Source organism: Galeopterus variegatus, unplaced genomic scaffold (assembly GCF_000696425.1).
Source record: "Galeopterus variegatus unplaced genomic scaffold, G_variegatus-3.0.2 Scaffold2291, whole genome shotgun sequence".
NCBI lineage: Eukaryota > Metazoa > Chordata > Mammalia > Dermoptera > Cynocephalidae > Galeopterus > Galeopterus variegatus.
Window position 1 is genome coordinate 119,470 of NW_007728402.1, and position 24,974 is coordinate 144,443.

Genomic DNA, 24,974 nt, shown 5'->3' on the forward strand with positions numbered 1-24,974 from the left:
AAAGTATAGCAAAGTGTTCTCATTTACAGAGTGACTTAAAAAGAGGTCATCCAGTGAATACCAAGTCTCCTTTTTGATAAAAACAAGGCCAAGAATCTATAGTAAGTTTTTCCAGTAACTACTCCAAATGTATGGGCCATAAGAGATTATTGCAAATATATAAAGAAACCTCTGTCATGAGACAAAACAAAACTATTTAGTGTCACAAAAAGGAGCAAGGACTGTGGGCAGGTAGGAACGTAAAGATTGTTTTATGGAAGTGGTCACAAAATACCAGAAGCAAGTAAATCTGAAAATGAAATTGAAAATGTATCTAACCAGGACATATTTTCTGCCTTTTACAAATAAAAGTGAAAACATGAGCAAAACATTTCCATGACTGAACCAGAAACAAGTAACACAGTCTTACCTGAGTTGTCTTCCCTCCCTGCTAATATGTCTGCACCAACCATGGTTCCTACGCCCAACAGACAGACAAACACAGCAATGAAGTGAATCACTCTATATCTCGCATAAAGAATAAACCACGAGAGGGCCATCAACACAGGAATCCCAAAGCAATCCAAAAGCTGCAGGGAATGAGAAAGAAACAGCTTAAAATATCTCATTAGCTAAAAGATGGGTAGTTAAGTAATAATAGAAGCCGGCATTTATTGAGCACTTATTGTCAGCTCTGTACCAAGTGCTTTACCTGGATTAACTCCTTTAATACTCATAACAATTCTATGAGATGGAATTACAATCCCCATTTTACACATGAGAAAACAAAGGCACAGAGAGGTGAAATGAGTTGCCCAGAATCACACAGTTTAAAATGGTAGAGCCTGAGGGCCTGTGAAATTTACCTCTGCGCTCCCACCTGTGTTTATCCTGAAGTACAGTAGGCAAACTTTCCTTCCCACATGCATCCGTTTACTCAGCCAACAAATAATGATTAAGCACTGTGAGAGGAGCCAGGAATACAGAGGTGAACAAGCCCTGCCCTCAGAAGCACCCACAAGGCTAGCTGGACATGGAATAATCACATAACCAGATACTTAATTGCAATCAGGCTAAGTGCTGTAACGAAATACAGGTCACCCCGAGAAAGCAAACAGACACCATCACCCTGGCAAAGTGTCCAACTCTACCATATGCAACAGAGTCATTCACAGCTAATACTCTCGCTCATCTTCAACATATGCTTCTCCATCACCTGTGGATCCTGTGTCCAGAAAACACTTGCTGCCCCCCGACATTGCCCATCTGAAAGGTGGGGTTCCAAAATGATAGCAAATCCAAAATCACTGGCAAGCAAGATAAAGGAGAAAGAGATTTCACTCACTCGATTCCTAAATTCACAAATTTTATGTGAATTCAAGGATAAAACATATTTAAGGATAATTTTTGATGCATTCAAGTGTATTAAAGGATAAAATATATTGCTCATACTAATAATGTTTCTGAAACTACTGTTTTATTGCTCACCCTGGGTTTTTTTGTTTTTGTTTTTTAACCTTGTCCCTAATTCTCTCTGTATCTGTTTAGTCTTGCACAAAGCAGGCCCCTAAATCTCCAGCAGCCTGTTGGATCCAGTCCACAGTGGTTTACTGATTGCCTTTCATTGCAATGTCATCACTGGAGTCCAACCCACCATGTGCAGGAATGGGCACCTTGCCTCGTTATTTATTCCAGCTGCAGAATTCTAATCTCCTAAGTGCTTTATTCAGCCTGCCTGAATAACAAACCATGAAACAATGCAAATGATAATAGCCTGTCCCGGAAGACACCAGCTGAATCCAGCCATAATGGCTTAACAAAGTCTATGCTACATTTTTTAAACAGAAAAAGCCATGCTAAAAACTGTCACAGACAATTCCCTATTCCTCAAATTGTGTCTTAAAATCAAACTTAAATTTGCTCTATCTTTAACAATCTTCGGTGGGCAAGGAACGGCCTATAAGGTAGCTGCCTATTGTCACAGTGAGAACTCCAGAGGCCTCAGGCCCCAGCCCTGCTACTGATCTGTGTGATCTCCAGCCAGTCACTCTCTGAATCAAAATACGAAATGAAGAGATCAGACCAAATGATCTCACAGGCTCCCACCTCCTCTAAAATTCCACAACTTCTGATCTGATACCTATAACCTTCAGTCATTTATCTACATGCACCTCCTTTTCAAAATGTACTCTTGGTGATGCCTTCTCTTTGATGTTTTCAGTTCCAAGAGTTTAATTTAATCTTTAAAAATTATTGTATAGTCACAGTAAGCAGAGGACTAAGTAAGACCCTGGACACGAACATAAAAATGAGTTAGACCATATTTTAGGCACAATAGAGTATAGAAGGGCTAGCTGGTTAGCTCAGTTGGATAGAGCAAGTGCTGTTAACACCAAGGTCTAGGGTTTGATCCCTGTACTGGCCAGCCTCCAAAAAAAAAAGAGTATAGAAGAGGAAGTGTAATCGAATTAGGCCTTAGAGAATGGGCAGGGAGGGCTTGAAATGGGATTGCATTTTAGAAAGAATAGAGCAGCATAAGAGAGAAGAAGCAGGCCGTGAATGGGGAATGGTAGACATGGCAGTAAAGTGGGAAGAGACGTGAGTGGAAACTTTGTCCATGGGATGTCAAGGGCCACATCATGAACTTCATGTAAACCACCACATGACTATTTGTAATTACAGAATCTTCGAAGGAATCCTTAAGAGGTTCAACAACCATCTAATCCAAATTTACACCCTTTCAGATTACCCAGACCAGAGATTTACTAGAGTAGAAAATCAGCTCGAATAATTCCAGCAACCAGCATCCCTACTGCTGGAGGGAGCTTTAGTTGTTAGATGCTTTTTTTATAACATATTCCTTGCTAGGACCATAAATACATGACTAATGACCACCAAATACTTAGATTTTTCTAAGAAGCTAGGATGACAGAAATTGTTTTCAATAGTGCAAGGTATGAACTTTGGTCACAAAAATCCAACTGGAAATGTTTTGTTTAGCTGTATTTAGGCTTTTCATCAATTCAGAACTTTTAATCATTATCAGTCAAAGTTTCTCAAAGTTGTAATTAAGAAATTAAAAAGTGTGTGAGACTATGAGAGTAGGTGTGACTAGAAATGCCATCTTCTACATACTTATACCCTCATAACCCAATGCTAAAAGTACACCTACTCAAATAAGTAAATAGGGCCTGGCTGGTTAGCTCAGTTGGTTATAGTGCAGTGTTATAATACCAAGGTCAAGGGTTTGGATCCCTGTAAAGGCCAGCCTCCAAAAAAATTAATTAATTAATAGTAAAAGTACACTTACTCCTATTTGTGATAAACTTCATCTTCGGGTTTTAATTTTTATGAAATTTTGCGTTCTTTGTGTGCCTCCTATGATGTCTGTCTTAAATCACTTCCTATTTCAGCTTTTTAACCCATACTGGTCAAAAACCAAGAGTAAACACTGAGGACAGTGCTTAGCACAATGTTAGAGAAAAGAAAGTGTTTATTTAATAATAAAATGCATTCTTGTAATAACATTTAATGTATGTTCACTTTGGAAAAATACTGAGTTTTCATCAGTCCTTATCTTTTCCAAGTGAAATAAGTCTAATTTCACTTTAATCTTTCCACCATTCCTCAAATTTGGAGATCAAATAAGAACATCTCTGAGTTCTGGGTAATGAGAAAAGTTATAAATTCATTGAACTGCAAAGTCTAAACCTGGCATTAGAATCTATCTCACTTTCACCTCCATTTATAAAACATTTTATTGTTAGTAAAAGTGAGTCAGTGTTATCATACATCCCATAGTTTGCTGACATTAAGACAACTGAAGTCAGTCTTCTTCAACTCCACGAAGTTTTTTTTTTTTTTTCCTTTTTGTCTTTTTTTTTTCGTGACCGGTAACGAGATCATAACCCTCGGTGTCGCACCCACACCGCGCTCAACCAGTGAGCGGACCAGTCTCTATATGGGATCCAAACCCTCGGCGGGAGCGCCGCTGCACTCTACCAAGTGCGCCACCAGGCCGGCCCCAACTCCACGAAGTTTAAAAGTACTGCTATGTTGGAACATTTTTCTTTCAACCCAGCAAGAATAAACTTAATAAAGAAATAAGGGGCTGGCCGATTAACTCAGTTGGTTAGAGCACAGCCTTATAACACCCCAGTCACGGGTTCGAATACCTGTACTAGCCAGCCAAAATAAATGAGTAAATAAAAAGAAATTAAAAAAAAAAAAAGAAAGAAATACAGATGGGAGTTTTACTTTTGGCTACCACCTCTCCCCAAGATAGCTGGTAGGTTCCTTCCAATGGTTCCTTTGTCAAGAATATCTACTTTGTTTGCAAACCTCCGATTTTTCTGTAGTACAAAGGTACATACACTTTCATATGCCATGTCTGAGCAACACATAAAACAGAGCTCTTGTCAACACCACAGCATCAACTGCCAACTAAATACTTATGCTTATTTTGATAGGAACTATTCAAATCACTATAGCATTAGCAGTTTGGAAACTGATTGACATGTGTACATTTTCACTAATTCCAGAAAACATTACTCATTATAGCATATGCTCCACTAGAAAGCAGATATTATCCACCTGTGTTCAGGTTTTCTTCAAGTGAACAGATTTTCAATAAAATTAGGTTAACATATATGAGTTCATGTTCTCCCCTTGAAGCTATAAAATCCAAAGTGGTCAGAGGGCTCCCTCTTACCTGGACACTGGTTAGAGTCGTGTACTGATATGCTCTGACAATCAGGTAATTTGCCTCCACATCTGCTAGTCCCAGCAAGATGTACTTCCACCATTTCCTTTTCAAGATTTCTAAAAGGTTATCGCTGCCTGGTTGAAAGAAATCTGGTTTAATACATGTTACTTGAAAATGATATCATGCATTATGATTTGGAGATTAAAGAGTCAAAGCAAGGGTTTATTGCATATTTCAAATGTGACCCCTCCGAATTTCCATTGCTCATAACCCAAATTCCTGCAACAGCTCAGGAGAGTCAGTCAGATTTTTCCTGGGATGAGATCCAAGTTAAGGTGTGGCTCAATGGACGCACCAGAAAGAAAGTAGAAGAAAAGGGATTAAATTATCTTTCCTATTTGTAACAGAAATATAATATCTGGATATGAGCTTGGATGTCTTCATTTCTGACAAGCCACAGACTATCCTAGGAAACTAAATGTTTTCCTATGAATTAATTGGTTATTTAACCTACACTCATGGTCTTCCTCAAAGGAAACTTTGGATGTAGTCACTGTTTGTAAGAAATGTGCTTTCAAGTGAAAATTAAGTCAGTGATAAGCTTGGGAAAAGGCTTAGTGGCACCATTGATGAAACATCTTTTTTCCCCCTAAATTTTATTTACTCAAATTAACTAGGATTCACTACTTTGGAGAAGCCAGCATTACAGGAGAGAGAGAGTTGGCACCTATATGAGAAGATTTTATGGTAAGATAACCTACAAAAGTAGTGAGAATCATAACCAAATAATTATCATTAAAACCCAATTCACAGGAACATCCTGAAAACACAGAATTAGTCTTTCTCAACATAAGAAGGCATGGAAAGCATCTAACAGCCATCCCTTAGGGAAACCACACTGATGTGTTTATGAGTCACACTGACTTCCTTAAAAACCAGTGCTTCCAGAGAAGAGCAAAGTGCAGGACCATCAACCATGTACCAGTTCTACTTCCAACTCCTAAAGCTTTTGCCAGATTTGGTGCTGCCCCTTTAAGATGTTTTCTCCTCTCCCACAACTGGTTTCTATTTTCTTTAAAAAATGATTTATTTACCCTGATGCACAGCAATACCATTGATGCATTAGGTTCATTTTAAAATTAGAGGATTAACAAATGCCACGCTGGCGATTTTATTATATGCCTTAAATGTGATGAAAATAGAAGTACTGCACCCTCCAAATCAGTCTGGGTTACTCATTTCCTTCACATTCCTGAATTTAACCTCATTTAATTGATTTGATATTAGCATGCTCTTCTCTTGTGGGAAGGAGCAGTAGTGACAGCATAGGCTCTAGGGCAAGCTGCGTGGGTGGAATCCTGGCTCCACCTGTTGCTACCTGTACAACTTAGAGTAAGTTATCTAGGTACTATATGCCTCGGTTTGTTCATCCATAAAGTGGGGAAAATAATAATAATACTCCCTTGAGTTGTGAGGCTTCAATTAATTAACACATAACTTAAACAAGTTAAGCAATCAAAATGATGCCTGGCACAAAAACATTAGTTAGAACCTAGTTTTTCCCATTTTTGTGTAGCCAACTATAAATAACACTTCTGTGATGGCTCTAAAGTAGCACAGGCAGCCAGTGATAAAGATAGTAATTCCTTGCCAATTCCTTATCTTTGCTTCTCTCAAAACACAGACGTAATCTACATGCAATTGATCTACTCAGCATTCTCCACTTAGTTGGAAATATATATTTTGGAGATTGAAGTTCTTGACTTTGTAAATTTTTTTAATATTGTCCCTTAATTTTATCAACCAAGAGGGAAAAAAAAACCTAACTTGTAATGATGTTTACACTTTTTTTATATAACTTCCGCTCTGTTAACAGTTTGGCGCTACTTATTTAAGTCACCAATTTCAGAGAATTATGCATAAATCTCTAGTCACTAATTTCATTGCATTTAGAAGTGTCATATTTTTCTTTTTAAAAAAATACTTAATTTTTTTTTTTTTGGCAGCTGGCTAGTACAAGGACCTGAACCCTTGACCTTGGTGTTATAACACCACACTCTAACCAACTGAGCCAACCAGCCAGCCAGAGGTGGCATGCCTTTCTAATAATTTTATAAATACAGCTATAGTTTCCTGTTCTTGCGTTCTTGGTTGTGCCCTGTTTTATCTTTTAAGTGTCTAGAAACCAAAACTTTTCAAGAAGATAATTTTGCTGAAAAGGTAATTCCCACATCTGACATACCTGATCGAAATGCCAGCATCACTGTATAAATTAGGAACAGCAAGCAATAGTTGACAAAGCTCTGAAGCATGGGGGTGTTCACTTTGTATCTTTCTGCCAGATACTGGCTGGTGATGGCTGTCCCACATATACACAAGGACAACAATTGACCCAGAGCAATTGTTTTCAAAATATTCCTAGAAAATAAAGGAGAAAATCAGAATAACTTGCAAATTACATATTTATCACACACAGACACACGCACACACGCACTTTAGTACTCTACATAAAGTGAATGCTCATTATTCCAGGTGGTTCTTCATTTTATTGCTTACTTCATGTGCACAAAAATTAAATTGTTGGATTTTGAGAGACTACATCTTTATTCTCTTTTGCATTTCTGATTCCCCTCTCATTCCCACAAAGATATATTCCATTGCACTGATCATCCATGTAGAAACCATCATGGGAACTTCCAGTCAAGATGGCAGAATAGACGGTCCCCAGTGTCACCCTCTCCCACAATCAATCAGCTTACAACTATAAAAAAGCAACAACAGCCAACCTGGGGCCACTACAGTTCAGGGGAAGAGGAGGAGAGACCTACGGAGACATGAAGGTGGGAGAAGCCACAAAGAGAGAAAGGATTGCTCCAACTGTCTCAAGCCCTGACCATTTCAAGATTGGAGCTGCTGAGCACATGGAGCAGGAGCTGGCAAAAGCTGCAGCTGTGCCCTTCCTATGAAGTTGCTTGGAGATGGCAGGGGAGAAGAGGGCCTTGGTGGCCCCCAGGCCAGCAAGACCACCAACAGAGTTTCCGTGGACCCACACAGGAGGAGCAAGGAGCCACAACAACTGAAAAAAGGAGTCATTCAGAGGCTGGTGAGTCACCGCAAGGGACCAGCACATGGCCCACCCCATGGGAAGTGTTTGGAATGCAGGCAGTGGGAGGAGACAGGCCCACTGGGGGAACATAGGGGCACAGCAAGGACTGCTGAGCTGCCCTTCAATCAACACAGGACCACTCAGTGGAGACTGATCAGGAATATAGAACTGCAGGGGGTGCAGTTTGCTGAAAAATCTCAGGTCAAGACCAGAGTTTCCACACAACACAGGTGTACCTGAACTCACGAGACCCGGAAGTGCTTATAAGGTCAGCAATTAAAACCTGAGCTGCACGAAAAGCCTTCCCCAGGGAATCAGCAGCAAAGCAGCAATTTAGCTCAACCACAGGGCTCAAGTACTGGTCCCCACAGGAAGTTCCTCTATTTTAGAAGTAAGCAAAGGACAACAAATAAGTTCCAGTGCAGAGTTTAAGTGGTAGGAGTAGGTAATAATCAAACACAGAACTAAAAGAAAAACCAAAACACCCACAGATCATAGACAAAATTTTGATATTAACCAGTAAAGGTCTACACCACCAAAGAACACCTATAAAACCTAGAAGGTCCAGAAGCCTCCTGGGTTCCCAAGCAGGGGTGGGGAGAGGGCTGAGGGCCTCAGCCATGCCCCCGATGTCTTCGTCCAGCCCAGCAATGACCACCAAGCCACCACCAGAAGTGCCCCAGGCTCCCAAGCGGGAGGGGGAGAGCTGAGGTCCTCAGCCACGTCCCCCTGACATCCACATCCACTCCAGCCACAACCAAGCTGCTGCTGGAAGCCCCCTGGGGTCCTCTGTTGGAATGAGAGGGGTGCCATGGGCCTCAATGACACTCCCCTCCCTGCTTCCTCATCCTCCCACTCTAATCCCCTCACCCTTCCTCTCTCCCCCTCCACCCCAACTGCTCTGCAACAACATCTTAGAATGTAAAAAAATAATAAATAAACTTTTTTAAAAAAAGAAATCATTATGATTATTTAGCTATGTCATATAGTATTTGAAGTGTGTATGTGTATGTCTGTATGTGTGTGGTATTTTTTAAAAATGCAGCCTTAACTCTAGTTTTAGATTCTCCCCGCTCTGTAAATGTTTAACATTTTCTTATGCTTTCATTCTCCCAGAAACTTGATTTCTTCACCTGCCACTCTAGAAGCAGTGATTTTCAATACTGGCTGTACATTAGAATCATGGAGCTTGGAAGTGGATCCTACCCCAGCTGAGTCTTCAGATAAGACTCCAGCCCCTGCTGACACCGTGATTGCAGCCTTGTGAGAGACCCTGAAACACAGGGCAAAGCTAAGTTGTGCTCAGACTCCTGGTCCATAATAAGTGTGTGTTGTTTTAAGCCACTAAATTGTGATAATTTGTTACATACCAATAGATAACTTTGTTGTCACTGGATAAATATTTATTGAATAAATGAATGTAAATAGATAAAGAAATTATCATATATGACCAAATATATGATACTTCCCCACTTTCCCAATGAGACAGAATTGTCAGAAAAAGTTAGAAATCATGAGCGTCATGACACAGAAGCTAAGAGTGGAAAAACTTTTTAAGAAGGAAGAGATCATCAATACCATAGTGTCAGAAACTGCGAAGAGAAGTGGTATTATGGCTAAAGAGACACAGTGTGACTGGCAAGCTGGAAGTTGCTAGATCTCTGAAGGAAACTTTTCATTAATGGTAGTGTCCATAGTCAGATTTCAATGGGCTGAGTGAGCAGAAGATGAGCAAGAGAATGCACCAAACATAAATAGCTCTTATAAAAAATGGTGATGAGTGTGGAGGGATATAGATGGGGAAAGAGTTTGAAAGATAAGCAGCACCGTTGAGGACAGCGTTATTGTTTTGTTAAAGGATCAAGGAAACTTACACATGTCTGGGAGAAGAAGGCAACAAGAGTGAAAGCCTGAAGACTTACAAGAAAGAAATTTAAAAGGGATGGTGGAGACAGTTCCCAGCAGGGTCAGAGACCAGGACTGAGAACACTGCAAATTTTATTTAAAACGTTCTTTATACTGAGCTTGCTAGTTAGCTCAGTTAGTTATAGTGTGGTGCTGATAACACCAAGGTCCAGGGTTCTGTCCCTGTTCTGGCAAGCTGCCAAAAAAAAATTTTTTTTTAAATAAAATGTTCTCTATACTTCCTTGAACTTTAAAAAAAAAAAAAAGAGAGAGAGAGAGACATTAAATGTGAATTTATTAGATGAACCTTGGAGTTCATCTAATTCACTGCTTCTCCACCCTGGCTACACATGAGAATCTACAGGAGCGATGTTTTAAAAATACTGGGCACGGTGTAGGGTTTGGATCTCCGTACCGGCTAGCCACAAAAAAATAAAATAAAATAAAATAAAATACCGATCCCCAGGCCTCAAACCAGACCTCTTATTTGACAATCTTTAGGGTGGGGCCTGGAGACTGGTATTCTTTCAGCTCCCCTGGTGATTCTCCCAGAGAGCCAGGTTGAGACCACTGATACAGTCCAACCTTGTCACATTATTGCAGTCAAAACGTCTACAGGAGATGAGGTTCCTAAGATTGTCCAATCTGACTGATTTCCAAACCTCCATTAAATTACTAGAACCTGTAATTATTTTCTTTCAGGGCCTCCTTGAAAGAGTTTCTTCTGCCTTCAGAATTTTACACAGTTCACTCCTTCTTCAGTTTTTTTTTTTTTATCTTTGTTCATTCTTTCTCTCATTCATTAAACATGTACCTTGTGTCCAAAGCTGCTAAGCAAAATGGAAAACAGAAAAACAGCAGAAGACACAGAATATCTGTCCTAAGAGTTCACAATGTATTCTTTCCTCTGGAGTATTTGTTTCAGTAATTTGCAACTAACCTCAAACAATCTTAGTACAAGGACAAAAAAAAAGGTGAAGCCTGTCCAGAAATACTAGGGGTCTTCAAAAAGTTCATGGAAAGATTTGCATTATCTTTTAATTCTATTTTTTCACAAACTTTTGGCAGTATCCTCATACATTTGCAGACCACCTACCACTGCCAGGCCATGAAGAGACAAAAATGAATAGGGATTCTCTGCCTCAGAGTCTCAGAGTCTACTGGAGACAAACAGGCATGCAAACTAGTAATTAAGGCACAGCAAGACAAGTGCTAAAATGGGCTAGTTTAAAAAACTTCAAGTTCACCAGATAGGCAAGGTAAGAAAAGGCTTTTCAAACAGAAGGAATATCATACATCAAGGCACAGAGCCCTAAAATAATACAGCACATTCAGGGATTTCAAGCAGGCTGATGTCACTGCAGCATCGAGTATAAGAGAAATGGCAGCAGATGAAGAAGGAAAGTCAATAGAAACCAAATCAAGAAGGGCCTTCTATGTAATGCTTTAATGCTGATATTTTATCTTGCTGGTGGTGAGATCATTGAAATCTTCTAAATAAGAGGGAGTAAAGTGATTAGCAAGAGGGGAATTGAGCATTCCTGGATCCCTAAATATGTCACTGCACATAGCACCAAAACCCTGCCCATAATTCCTAACATTAGGAAACCAATTTAAGAGGCAAGTTGACAGAGGAATCTAGAATAATACCTAGTTTTTTAGATCAAACAACTGGATAGATAGCAATATGGTTAACCAGATCCTGAGGGCAGAAGGAAAAGGCACATTTGAGAAGGATAACTCCATTCGGGACACGCTGGATTTTGTTTAATTATGAGACAGCCAAGAAAAAATGTCCAGAAGGCAGCTTGGAGCTGGAAGAAAAAAGGGGATTGGAGAAATAAATTTGGGAATTGTGAGCATAAAGGTGGTAGTTGAAGTTGGGGATATAAATGAAATAATTAAGGCATATAACTTCAAAGTTGAGAAGCAAAGAAGGCAAAAAAAGAAACACTCTGGGAAACAGCAACATTTAACAGGCTGGAGGAGGAAGAGGAATTAGAGATGGAGGTGAGAGGCAGAGCCAGAGAGGTAGGGAGAGAACCAGGAAGGAAGAACATTCTGGAAGCCAAGAGAAGACGGTGTTTCAAGGAGGAAGCTGTATAGTCTGGACTGCAGCAACTCTCTCCTAACCGCTCTTCCTGCTCCACTCTCACTCTCCCCAAACCCAGTCTCCACACTGCAGCAGGAGCGACGTTCTGAATGTTAACATGATGGGATCACTGCCCACGTCTAAACCTTTTCAGTGGATCCCCTTTGACCTTAGATGAAAGCCAAACTTCAAAATGGCCTACAAGGCAACCTACCACCTGACCTCCTACCTAGCTCTGCAGCCTCATCTTGGACTACTCTCTCATAGCTTTTTTAATTTTTAAAATTTCTTATATCTAAAATATAACAAAGTATAATGTATAATCAACATGTATCCATTTATTAACAGGCATCTTAAGAAAGAAGATATTGGCAATATCAACATATCCCCCTTGGGTTCTCCCCAGTCTCTTAGCCCTCCTGAGGTAACTATCTAGAACTTGGCACTTATTAATCTCATGCATGTCTATATATTTTAATATTTATGTAAGTACCCCTAAGCAATAAATAGCACTGTTTTACTTATTTTTAAATTGTATAGAGATGGCATCATACTGTGTGTATATTTCCACAATTTGCTATTTTGATCAACATTATCTGAGAGTATTGTCCATATTAATGCATTAGTTCTAGTTCCTTCCTTTTCGCTACTGCATAGTACTCCATTGCATGAATATATCCCACTTTATCCATTCCCTTGATAGATTTTTAGATCGCATTCCAATTTTTTGCTGTTGTTCTTGCTCTTATAAACAATGCCTCTACAAACATTCTTGTATATGTCTCCTGGTATACATGTCTAAGAGTTTTTCTAGTTTTTAGGAAACTGGTTCATGTGAGTTACAGATGCGCTAAGATGTAATCTCCTCAGCACTCAGGTTGGCCACCTGAGTCATCTGGAGAGATTCCAATCAGTTGCTTTTTGCTGGGAGCAGTAAACTTAGAGTATCCTACAAATTTAATAACTTTATATTTCTGTAATAAAGTTTAAAGGAATCATTCCTTTGCTCTGGAATGGAATTGTTGGTATTAGGGCATGGGCATCTTCACTTTACCTGTTTTGCTAGATTGGTCTCCAAAGGGGGTTCTATGAGGGCCCTTCAAAAAGTTTGTGGGGCTGACCCCATGGCACACTCGGGAGAGTGCAGCGCTGGGAGCGCAGCGGTGCTCCTGCCGCTGGTTTGGATCCTATATAGGGAGGGCCCGTGCGCTCACAGTGCTCACTGGCTGAGCGCGGTGCAGCTGGTCACAAAAAAAAAAAAAAAAAAAAAAAAAAAAAGTTTGTGGAAAAATAGAATTAAAAGGTAATACACTGTACTTGCCAGCTGTCAAAAACAAGTGAGCAAAAAACACAAACAAAAAAAGATAACATAAATCTTCCCATGAACTTCTTGAAGTACCCTCATGTTACTTCATATAGTTTAGTCTGTTACTTCCAAAAGGGAGAAGAATGATGTCAGCAACTGGCTGAATCCAAAGATGTTTTATTAGGCTGTTGAAGGAAATTTTCACCAGGATGAGCAAAGGGTGAAGGGCGTGCTCCCGTACTCCCAGGGCACTCAACTTAGGCATGCTCTGCCTGCCACAGGCTGACAAGGTAAACCGGATCCAGGGCTGCTGCCTTTCTCTTGTGCTCACTTTTTTCTGAGTGAGACATGATTTGCACTGATTCAGGGTTTTAGGCTGCCCTATCCTAGTAAAAAGAAATTCACCACGTGGTCTTGCACAGTGCACTAGAGTCTACAAGAATATGGGGCCAGCCAGGGTCAAAGTGCTCATTTGTGTCACTGTTGCCAGCCACATACTTTCCTCAGGAGTCACGTGGGGAGGGGTACCTGGCAAGGAAACAGTTCCAATTTCCCCGTGTTTGATTGTTCAATTCGTACCCATCATAGCACGCATTCTCAGTAACATAATCCTCAGAACAACCCTGAGAAAAGTATTATTACATTCATGTTACAGACTGAGAAAATGAGACTTGGAACAGTCCCATAATTCACCAATTTTAGGAAGATTCAAGAATAGAAGAAAAGCTATAATATGGGTTTTTACCTAATTCAACTACTATGAGATAAGGTATACAGGAGACACAATGATGAGATTCATTCATTTCTTTAGCTCTTCTTCATTTACAACTTCAAGTTAGACACGTAGTCTTCTACCTGGATACATATTAAAAAAATCATTGGGGCTTTAAAAAAACACTGACACCAAGAACCCAGACTAGACAAACTGAATCAGTTTCTCAGGAGGTGAAGTCCAAATATCAGCCTATTTTAAAAGTCTCCTAGACGGGCCGGCCTGTGGCTCACTCGGGAGAGTGTGGTGCTGACAACACCAAGGCCAAGGGTTCGGATCCCACATAGGGATGGCTGGTTGGCTCACTGGGTGAGTGTGGTGCTGACAACACCAAGTCAAAGGTTAAGATCCCCTTACCAGTCATCTTTTTAAAAAATAATAATAACAATAAATAAATAAATAAAAGTCTCCTAGATGAATCTAAGATGCAATCAGGATGGCAGCCATTGAATTATTCTCTTCTTTTTATCTGAAGGAAAAAAAGAGTTCCAAATGACTGGTAAAATTCATTGAGTGCAAATCACACTTTTCCTTCCCTTTATGTCTCAATAAATCTGTGCTGCTAAGTTGCATGTTGTATACAGTTAGTAAAAGGCAGAGGAAGTCAGTGCTTCTAACTACTGAAAGACTGGATCAGAGGGTTCAAATTCACTTACAGAAAAAGATCTAGCAAAACTTTCTCTCATCCCTGGAGGAAGGTCTCAGAATTGCAGAACTTTAGGACTAATATCCACTTTTTTAAGTCGAGGACACTTGGGGTCCAGAAGAAGGAAGTGTTTTGCCCAAGATCATGCAGGAGCAGAGGAAATGCCCACATTTCCTGACCTTTAAACACTGCTGTACCCCTTACAGCACATAGTCTTAGGATAATAGGTAAGGTCATCTCTCACAGTTGGCATCCTCCCTCCTTCTGTTTGACTTTCTCCTCACTGTCCTTCCCCCACACCCCTCTCTTCACGCTCCTTCATCTCTACGTTGTGATTTTATAACAGAGCTTATTATACTAGAAAACACCTTCTTCAAAACATCCTTGCCCCTCACCTTGCTGTCAGGAAAGAAGGAGCGAGCCTGATCTCTCTCCTCCCAGTAATAACACTGCTTTCCTGTAAATCACAGGGGAGTCAATGTTCAAAGTACAAGGCATGGAAAATCTATCAAGTGGCTGATAACTAATCAAATTCAGAACATTTTTCACATTCCATAATAGACTTGAAAGCAATTATAAATTTGAAATAAGTGAGAATAAGAAATGTGGAAGCACTAAGCCCTCTTCACAAATTGACAAAATACCTCCAGTAATCTTATATTTGCATTCTAAAGTAGCACACTTAAGGTATAACCATCTTCTAAAAAAAGGAGAGTCACAAATTGAGTACGGAGATTTAAAGTTACAGGAATGCACTTCTCTTGGCTCCAAATCATAATGACCTCATCTATAATGGAAGAGCAAGAGAGAGCGAGAGAGAGAGAATGAGCATGCGAGCAAGAGAGGGAGAGAAGCTAGAGGGGGTGGAGGTTGAACGAAGGAAGGAAGAAAAGAAAAACACTCAGACTTGTAGAGAAAGACACCAATGGCCCCAAAACAGTTGTTGTTACTTATGGCTTCACATGCACATTCACATTTCACCACAAGGCCCCAGTTCATATGAACTGAACAGAGGAGCTCTTTGCACCATAACAAACCTGTTCCTGTCTAAGGGAAGCAGCCAGAAGCAACGTGCATCTGACCATGGGATATATCCTGCTGTGGATTTTCAAACGGAACCTCCACTGAAATGAATTTCCATGGCAGGATATGGTCCAACTCCAAGACGCGTTTCCCAAGGCTGCTTCACGCTGTGGGCCAGGTTACCAGCAAGCACAGGAAGCAAGAGCTACGGATCATTGGGGGCAGGGTGGGAAAACAGGTGGAAGGTCAGTAAGGTCACTTCTGACCACATTACTGTTTAGATATAGTCTATGAATTTAAGAATTTAAGGAACGAAAAGATGAAAAGATTTTAAGGCACTTCACTCCCCCCCCCCCCCCTTCTTTCTTCCAGGAAACTTAAATTCCATATCTTAACATCCTTCCATTCCAAAACACATACTCATGCACATGCTTTCCAATGAAATTATGCCTTCTTTTATTCACTGATTCAGTCAGTAAACTCTTCAGTCATGAATTTGCCAAAGTGTATTGGGCGTTAATGTGTGCCAAGCACAAGGAATTTAGAATTTAAGAGAACCACATATTTCCCAGTCACAGACCCTCTCTCTTCTCCCCAGACCAGATCAGCCCCGACAAAATGCCACATCCCTCTGCCAGCGCCCACCGCACTGCTGTGGCTCTCTTCTTCCCTCAACATTCTAAGCTCCATGAGGACAGGGACATGATATCCTCTGTGATCAACACAGTGCCTGGTAAGTGCATAAAGTGCAGTAAGTGCATAAAGGATATTTGCCATTATTGGACATCCTAAGGAGCTTTCTGTCTAGTTGACAAGTCAGGCCTGACAACACAGAACCACAATAAAATGGGAAACTGTTAAAATAAGAGTTGTGCATGCGACCAAGGTGAAGGAAGGATCAAGACTTCCTGGAGAATTAACAAAGGATGAGACACTTGATCACAGACCAGAAAGGTGACCAATTTTAGAAAGATTTAAGAACAGAAGAAAGGCTATAATATAGGTTTTTGCCTAATTCAACCACTAGTTTGAGATAATATATACATGAGACACAACGATGGAGATTCATTCATTTCTTTAGCTCTTGTTCATTTACAAGTTCAAGTTAGGAACATAGTCCTCTACCTGGATACATATTTAAAAAGCATTGGGGCTTTAAAAAAACACTGATACCAAGAACCCAGACTAGACGAACTGAATCAGTTTCTCAGGAGGTGAAGTCCAAATATCAGCAAACATAGTCCTCTACCTGGATACATATTTAAAAAGCATTGGGGCTTTAAAAAAACACTGACACCAAGAACCCAGACTAGACGAACTGAATCAGTTTCTCAGGAGGTGAAGTCCAAATATCAGCCTATTTTAAAAGTCTCCTAGATGAATCTAAGATGCAATCAGGATGGCAGCCATTGAATTATTCTCTTCTTTTTATTTGAAGGAAAAAAAGAGTTCCAAATGACTGGTAAAATTCATTGTTTGAATGCAAATCACACTTTTCCTTCCCTTTATGTCTCAATAAATCTGTCCTGCTTAGTTGCATTTTGTCGGCTAATGGCAGGATTTAGTATTAGAGCTAAAAGACTTTTATGGAGCATAGACATTTGGGGGTGATTTTAAAATCCATCACATCTGCCACCTGTAAATACCTTGTAGAGAATAATAACTTCCACCACATCTATAAAAATCCTATTACGAATGAGAAAAGAAATAGTCATTTAGGCCAAGTCCTCACACTTAGCACATTGGCTACCCAGTTTTTATTTCTAGAATATTTTAAATTACATTGGAAGCAAGCTTGAAAATAAATTATAAGGAGTTTTTCTTTACATAGTGAGTAGCAGCCTAGATGACCTGTTTTATTTCCATCTCTACATTTCTATGATGCAAAAATTTAGCCATTGATATATCTTCTAATTCTAGTGAGAATAAGTAGCTAACAGTTTTGAAGAACCCACATTCTGATATAATAAAAGCATATTCAAAACTCAAAGTAGCTAAGAAAGCCAAATTTCAAAAAGTAGAAAATGGTGTAGCATATTAACCTTAACAGGCAGGCAAGTAAAAAAAGGAAATCCACCTGGCTAGCTCAGTCGGTAGGAAAAAAAAAAAGAAAAGGAAATCCATGTTATCTTTTTGCCTACTATATTATATCTTACTCACAGTAGGTGCTTAGTAAACATTTATTGAATGAATGAATAAATGCTAAAATTAATTATTAAGATGCCACAATGTTAAAACGCAAGATAGACAAATACTGTAGATAGGAGATCCTTAGAAGTGAACTCAAGGAATGTATGGTGGAAAGAACACAGCTCAGGATTCAGATAAAACTGGGGTATAGATTTAAATTTAAAACATGAAAGAGAAGAGAAAAAGGTGCAGGCAAGTGAAAACAGTAGTTCACATCACGTCTTGTTTTGTAAAAGGCTGGCAGAGATTGCATCTTGAAAGGAATGTTCCTTCTGAACACAGTGGGAAGAATATTAGATTTTCAATCTGAAGTCCTAACTCCACCCCTTATTAGTGTTGGAAAGTTGAATGTTAGCCTCAAAAACTCAGTTTCCTTTTTTTTTAAATGGGTGATTTACCACCCTTATGGGTTTAAGGCTTAATTGATGTAACCTATGTAAAAGTACCCAGCACATCCACGCACCTTAAGCACTCAATGAATTCTATTTCCTTCCTTCCTCTGCTCGCCCAGCCTTTTGGTGACATCTGACCAGAACTGTCCAATAGAACTTTATTCAATGTTGAAAATATTCTATATACACATCATCTAATACAGTAGCCTCTAGCCATAGGTAGCTATTGAGCACCTAAAATATGGCTAATGTGAATGAGGAACTGAATTTTTAATGTTATTTAATTTCAATTTAAATTAAAGTAGTCATATGTGGCTATTGGCTACCAAATTAGTGCAGCCATGGAACAGCATTGTGCAATAGAAGTTACTGCAATGATGGAAATGTTTGAGAAGTAGCTACTGACCACCTGAAATGTGTCCCGTGTGATTCATTTTCATTTAAATAACCACCTGTGGCCGCTGTTTATAGTATTGATAACACAGTTCTAGCCCAGTGTTTCTCAAATTTTAATGTGATATGAATCACCTAAGGCTCTTATTAAATTGTCCCTACTGATTCAGTAGGTTTGGAGAGAGGCCTGAGCTTCAGCATTTCAAACAAGCTCCCAGATGATGCCTATGCAGTCCAGGGACCACACATTGAGTAACAAGGCTCTAGAACAATGCTTCCAATTCTGAAGTCTCTCAACCTTTAGGAATCCATGGAAGAAGTAACAGCAACCCAGGACCTGTTTTTGACACTTCAAAAAGCTTAACAGTACTGTATTTTGAAAGGTAGTAAATAAAGCGAAAGCAACAACACTTATCCTGCCCTTCTTATACAAATTATACCTCAGGGTAATCAAAGAGTTGATGAGGGGAAGTTTGTAGAAATAAGTCTGGATAATAAATGAAAATAGAATGACAGAAATAGAATATCACTTTTTTACAAGCCACAATAAAATGTATCGAGACAATAAACATGAATACCTGGTAACATAATAAAAAGAGAGACAAGCAAATATTACATGCCTCTTGATGGCAATACACAACACCTATGAAATATTCTTACTGAAAAAAATAGAATCACAAGAGTTTTTAACCTGTGGTGCATGGACCAGGTCTCTGAAAATATTCTGGGGTCCATGAACTCGGATGGAAAAAAATACATCTTGATTTTCAGTAATATTTAACTGAAATTTAACAATCCCTTTGATTATGAATGTAGGCAATGAACTACAATTTACTGTAAATTTATTGCAAAAAAACTAGCAATACCTATGACTTTGCTGCCAAAAGAAGTCACAGCATGGCAACTGTAGCTGAAATTTTAAAATAAAATTTATATTCATCACTACTCCAAAATCATCATAAAGATGCATTGTAAGATCTTATTATTTAATGTAGTTTCTGTTTTGTTTGGTTTTTAGGGTTTTTGTTTTTTTTTTTTGGCAACTGACCAGTATGGGGATCTGAATAACGTATTTTTTAAAGAAAAGCAGCACGTATTAACACCTATCACAGTTTGTTTTTAATAACTGATAACTAAATATATATAATTGATTTCCATTATAATACTATGTATTTAATATTGTACATTTAAAAACATTATCCTAAGAAGGAAATACTATAAACTCATCAGAAAGATACAATCAGCAGAAACCAGAATGTAGAAAATTCTGCATAACAAATTAACTGATCCTTTGAAAATAAACTGTAAAAAAAAAAGAAGAGAAACCTACAGAGAAAAAGGGCTGTAGATATAACAACCCATTGAAATTTTGAATCTCGATTTGAACTATTAAAAATATTATTAGATAATTGAGGAAATTTGAATGTGAACTGCATATTTGATATTAAGGAATTACTGTTAATTTTAGATGGGATGATAGTATTATGATTATGTTTTTTAAGTCCTTATCTTTTAGAGGCTAACACTGAAATATTTATGCATGAAATTATATGATGCCTGATATTTATTTTAAGATCATCCAGGAGGGAGGAATGGAGGGATATAAATGAAACAAGATGAGTTGATGATATTTATTGAAACTAGGTGATAGGTACATCACAGAAGGGAATAGCCTCTAGTTTTATTTGAAAGATCTCATAATAAAAAGGTTTTTCTTAAATAAAGCCTAATAGAAACCCTATAATTACTAATGATAAGGCTGTTCAGGCAAACCAAAACATCACATATACTTGCTTTCTGCTGTAATTATACCAACCAAGTGTGGTAATGCTTTTCTCTTCTTAATCAGAAATTCTAGTGTCTGATTAGTTAGGAGAGAAAAATAAAGAAACTCATTATTATTTAACAAATGCAATTTGGGGGAGGGGTCAAAATCTTTCAAAACGTAGGATTCCTGGCAAAAATAATAATAAAAGAGGTTCATGATAGAGGAAAAATCTGAAGATTGCAAATCTAATATAAAATACCTCACACTGTGTTCTAATTAGTGTATGTTTGGCTCCTGGGGTAGGTCATAGGCTCCTAAAATGCAAAAACAATGTCATATTCATCTTTGTTTATCCAGTATGTGAATCAATATGGGCTGGCTGTATCGTTGCAAAGGTAAAACAAACAAACAGACAAACAAACAAACAAACAAAAACAACCAGAGAAAGCTGACCTTTCTGAAACCTCTGTTACTCCAGAGGACTAGAATGGATTACAAGAAGAAATCATCCTACAGTATAATTTAGAAATGTGTCAGACAAACACCATCAGAAAGCATTCAACTTAAAAATTAAAATGTAGGCCAGCTGCCATAAACAAACAAATAATAATAAAATAAAAATGTAAAATAAATTGCAATTCTTAATGAAATGGGTCATAGTGATAGTGATCTGCTCTGACGGGCAATATAAATGCTAGAAAAACAAAACTTGGCAAATTATCACATTTTCTCCAGTCCTATACATGAGCAAGAGTCTCCTGATCCAATAACAAGATAATTTTATCTGCTTGGAAGGCAGATACCAAGTGTAGAAGAAAAGATTTCATGAAGTGGGGGGACATGTAATTTCTTTTGTCCTTGTTCTAGACTCACCAAGCAACTTCATTTCTTATATTTCCTATATAGGATTTTCTGTTGGAATGGTCTTATTGTGACCAGCTGTAAAATTTAGCAGTGACCATTCTCTTATAAACTAACACATTCATTTTCAAGTATGAAAGTGAGTTTGAACAGCTAGAACCATTTTCTCCAGAGCCTGGTCACCCCCACTGAACTGACCATGATATTCCGGACATATAGAACTGGAAAATTCCAGCAAGGTACAAGAATCCAGAGGTTCAGAAGTCATCCTACTTATCTACAACTCTAGAAGCAGATTCATAAAATTCTGCCAAAACCACAGTCTGGTATTTAATGAAGCAATAAAGCAAGCTTTTCCAAAAATTACCCCATAAATTAGAACACCTGTTGCATTTTCTTATATTTATAATTATCAACAGGACATTTCTTTTTTTAATTAGCATATTTATTATTACAAATCATAATTTTTCTTTATGCCCCTTACCCAACCTATCACTCCACAACCCCCCGCTCTCTTTCCCCCCATCTCAAGTATCCTTATGTTTGCTTTCTCCTTCTGAAAGTTCAATGTATTATTGTAGTCTTTTCTTTCTTTCTCTTTCTTTCTGTCTTTCATCCTTTCTTTCCTTCCATCTTTCTTTCCTTCTTTCTTAGCACCCAGTTATGAGTGAGGACATGCATTATTTCTCTTCCTGTGTCTGGCTTATTTCACTTATAATTTTCTCCAGGCTCATCCACATTGCTGCAAGTGACAGAATTTCATTCTTTTTTATGGCTGAGTCGTATTGATTGTGTATATATACCACATTTTCCTTATCCAGTCATCCGTTGATGGACATTTAGGTTGGTTCCATTTCTGAAACTGGCGAAATATTTTTTTCTCTACTGTTCTTCATAATATGTCATATTGAACTTCTTAGGCTAGAGGACAGGGGGAAAGCTAGCCAACTTCTCAGTATCTAGAGCAATACAACAGAAGTTTAGAGAAGAGCAATCTTAGTGTGGGTCAAGATCCAGCAAGTAACTCATTCAATTACATCTGGTCACTTTAGCTGTAGTTCAGGATATCCACAATCAAGACAAACTTCATCTTCTGGGCATTTCCAACTCTGCAAGTTCCTGGAACTGTTTCATTCTGTTCTGAATCTCTGGAAACAGGAGAGGGCCTAGAGCCAAAGAATGCTAGTGGAAGGGGTAAGAAATCAATGACTGGATGAATTGATTGATGGATCAAATTGCCTGATTGACTGAACCTTTAAAGAACCAGAGAATCTGGGTGGGATCATACGACTTTTTGGTTGTTTTCTTTTTTATCCATTCTGTATATACTTGTCTTCTAACAATAAGAAGCCCATTTTAAAAATCTACACTCTTTCTTAAAAGAACCAGGAAAGTGAAGGAAAAGAAGAAAAAAAAACACTAATGATAACATTAGAAGAATTCTTGACTCTTCATTTTCCATCTTGTGCTGATTTAATTTAGATTTACAGCTCACCTTTCCTCTCTTGTTTCTCCCCCAACCTTCTTCTGCCCTGTGATGCTCTGTTGACAATTCAAGGTTTCCAAACTGCTGACTTAAAGCTCCCTGGAGCTTGCCAGTGGGGCATCCATCATCGTCAAGTATTATTTATTTATTACATTCATGCTAATGGACCCCATCAGAACACCTCACTTTATGTTTTTTATAGTGCCTCACAGTTTACAAAGACTTTTCTATACCCCATCTTATTTGATTTTTGACCTATTTGCCAATGCTGTGAGGTTACAGATGAGGAAACTGAGGCTGAGAGACATGAAATGGGTCATCTAACTGAAGTTGTTCAAAAGTGTCATTAATATACTTGAATAATATCAGGTGCAAAATACAAACTCCTGGCACTAAGTAGAGTGCTTTTGCTAGCCATATTCCCTCCTATGTGACTGTTAAAGTCAGTCCAAAATAGAGGACCAATCCCTCTCTTTTCTCTAACCAAATAGATGATGAAAATGAATAAAGTGGCAAAATTCAGGTTGGATCTTACCAACACTATCTCTTTCTATAAATGCCCAACCTTTTTCCTGATCATTGAATATTACTAGAGTATTATATTTTTCCATATAGTTTATCAAAGATAACATTACATAATAACTGCATTCAGTTATTACAGAATTATAATTATTTTACATTTTACTTGGAATTTTGCCTGCAAATATATCCTAACACACTCTAATCAGTTTAATAAATATTGTCCACATTACTGATGCATACAACATTCTACAATACCTGGCAACTTTTTTTTTTTTTTCGTTTTTGTGACCGGTAAGGGGATCGCAACCCTTTGCTTGGTGTCACCCACACTGCGCTCAGCCAGTGAGTGCACCAGCCACCCCTATATAGGATCCAAACCCGCGGTGGGAGCGCCACTGCGCTCCCAGCACCGCACTCTCCCGAGTGAGCCACGGGCTCGGCCCCGACCTGGCAACTTTAAATCATCACAATATTGTCTCATAGCCAATAAGATAGAAGCTACCAATATCATATCCTTTAGAAAATTAGAGGTAAGCAGAAAATCAAATGGATGTTAGTTGAAGAGGTCAACATTCAACACCTTAAAACACACACACTCACACACTCACACACAAAGACTGAGAGAGAAGTGTGGAGAAAGAGCAAAAGACCACTTGAGGTATTTGAGGTCACTGTACCTGTGGACTGGACAGAGCACACCTGGTAAACTGTAGCTTTGTCTAAGGGAGCTGATCTATCTCAGGAAAAATCAAATCAAGGTTATACCTGTGTCTTTTTTCAGAAGAGGCCTTTGCAGTAGCAAACCATTCCAAAACTTCTATATAGAGGATGGAATGTGTGAGAATTTTCCTTGACTGCTTGGTGGAAATAGTCCAAACCTGAAAAGCAACTTCAATAGCCCACAGTAGCCTTTATCACTATCTTCTCAAGAGCACCCAGTTCAATACAGCAAATATTATTTTAGTACCTAGAAGGGTCCTAACACGCTGCCAGGCTCTGGGAATACAGAGACATGGAGCCTCTGTCCTTGTGGAATTCACAATACATCAGTGAAGAACAGCAAAGAAACAGTTACAAGTGTGGCAGGTGTGATCAAAGAGATGTACAGGATAGGATGGGATTTCACGGAATGCCTTACTCATGAAGTGATACTTCAGCTCAGACTTGAAGAATGAGGACAAGCTGTCCAGGTCAAAAGAAGGGCTATGGGAACTGTCGTCCCAGCACAGGGAACAGGATCGTGAAGTCTCCAGCGTGACTGCAGCCTGGAGATGAAGGTCATCCGAACGAGTCAGCAGTTATCTAATCTCTTTCAAACTGTGGTACAACTTGAACAGAGTCAGTGGCAATTCTTGGTTGATTAGTTCAACACTGAGAACGTGTAAAAGGTTGTAGGTTAAAATAGCTGAGAAAAGGTTTCCCTGACATTTTCTCAATGATTGCTTACATTCTTACCAACATCCATGTGGTCTTATTTCTTTATGCTCTAAAGATATTTTTTATTAGATCCATTTTTAGGTTCTATCACTAAATGTGGAGGGGAGGCCCTCCAAAAACATCCACCCTATCCCCTCTCTCCCCCACCCACAGCCCTCAAACCTGTAAATAGGTTACCTTATAGGGGAAAAGGAACTTTGCAGATGTGATTAAGGTTAATTAAGTACCCCGAGATGGGGAGATCACCCTCTGGATTATCCAGGTAGGCCCAATCTAATCACATGAGTCCTTTAAAAGGAGAAACTTTCCCAGCTGTAGTCAGAGGGAGATGTGACTACAGAAGGGTCAGAGAGATGCATCATTGCTGACTTTGAAGATGGAAGAAGGCCAC

General features: G+C 38.9%; 1 protein-coding gene across 1 annotated transcript in view; it reads right to left on the reverse strand.

The window, feature by feature from the left end:
- SLC35F2 (solute carrier family 35, member F2) overlaps positions 1 to 24,974 on the reverse strand; it is a 47,618-nt gene that overhangs the window by 9,120 nt on the left and 13,524 nt on the right. The window contains exons 2-4 of the mRNA XM_008581197.1: positions 6,927 to 7,102; positions 4,691 to 4,818; positions 410 to 569 (exon numbers count right to left, since the gene is read on the reverse strand). Coding sequence (XP_008579419.1) covers positions 410 to 569; positions 4,691 to 4,818; positions 6,927 to 7,102 — 464 coding nt within the window. The remainder of the gene's footprint in view (positions 1 to 409; positions 570 to 4,690; positions 4,819 to 6,926; positions 7,103 to 24,974) is intronic.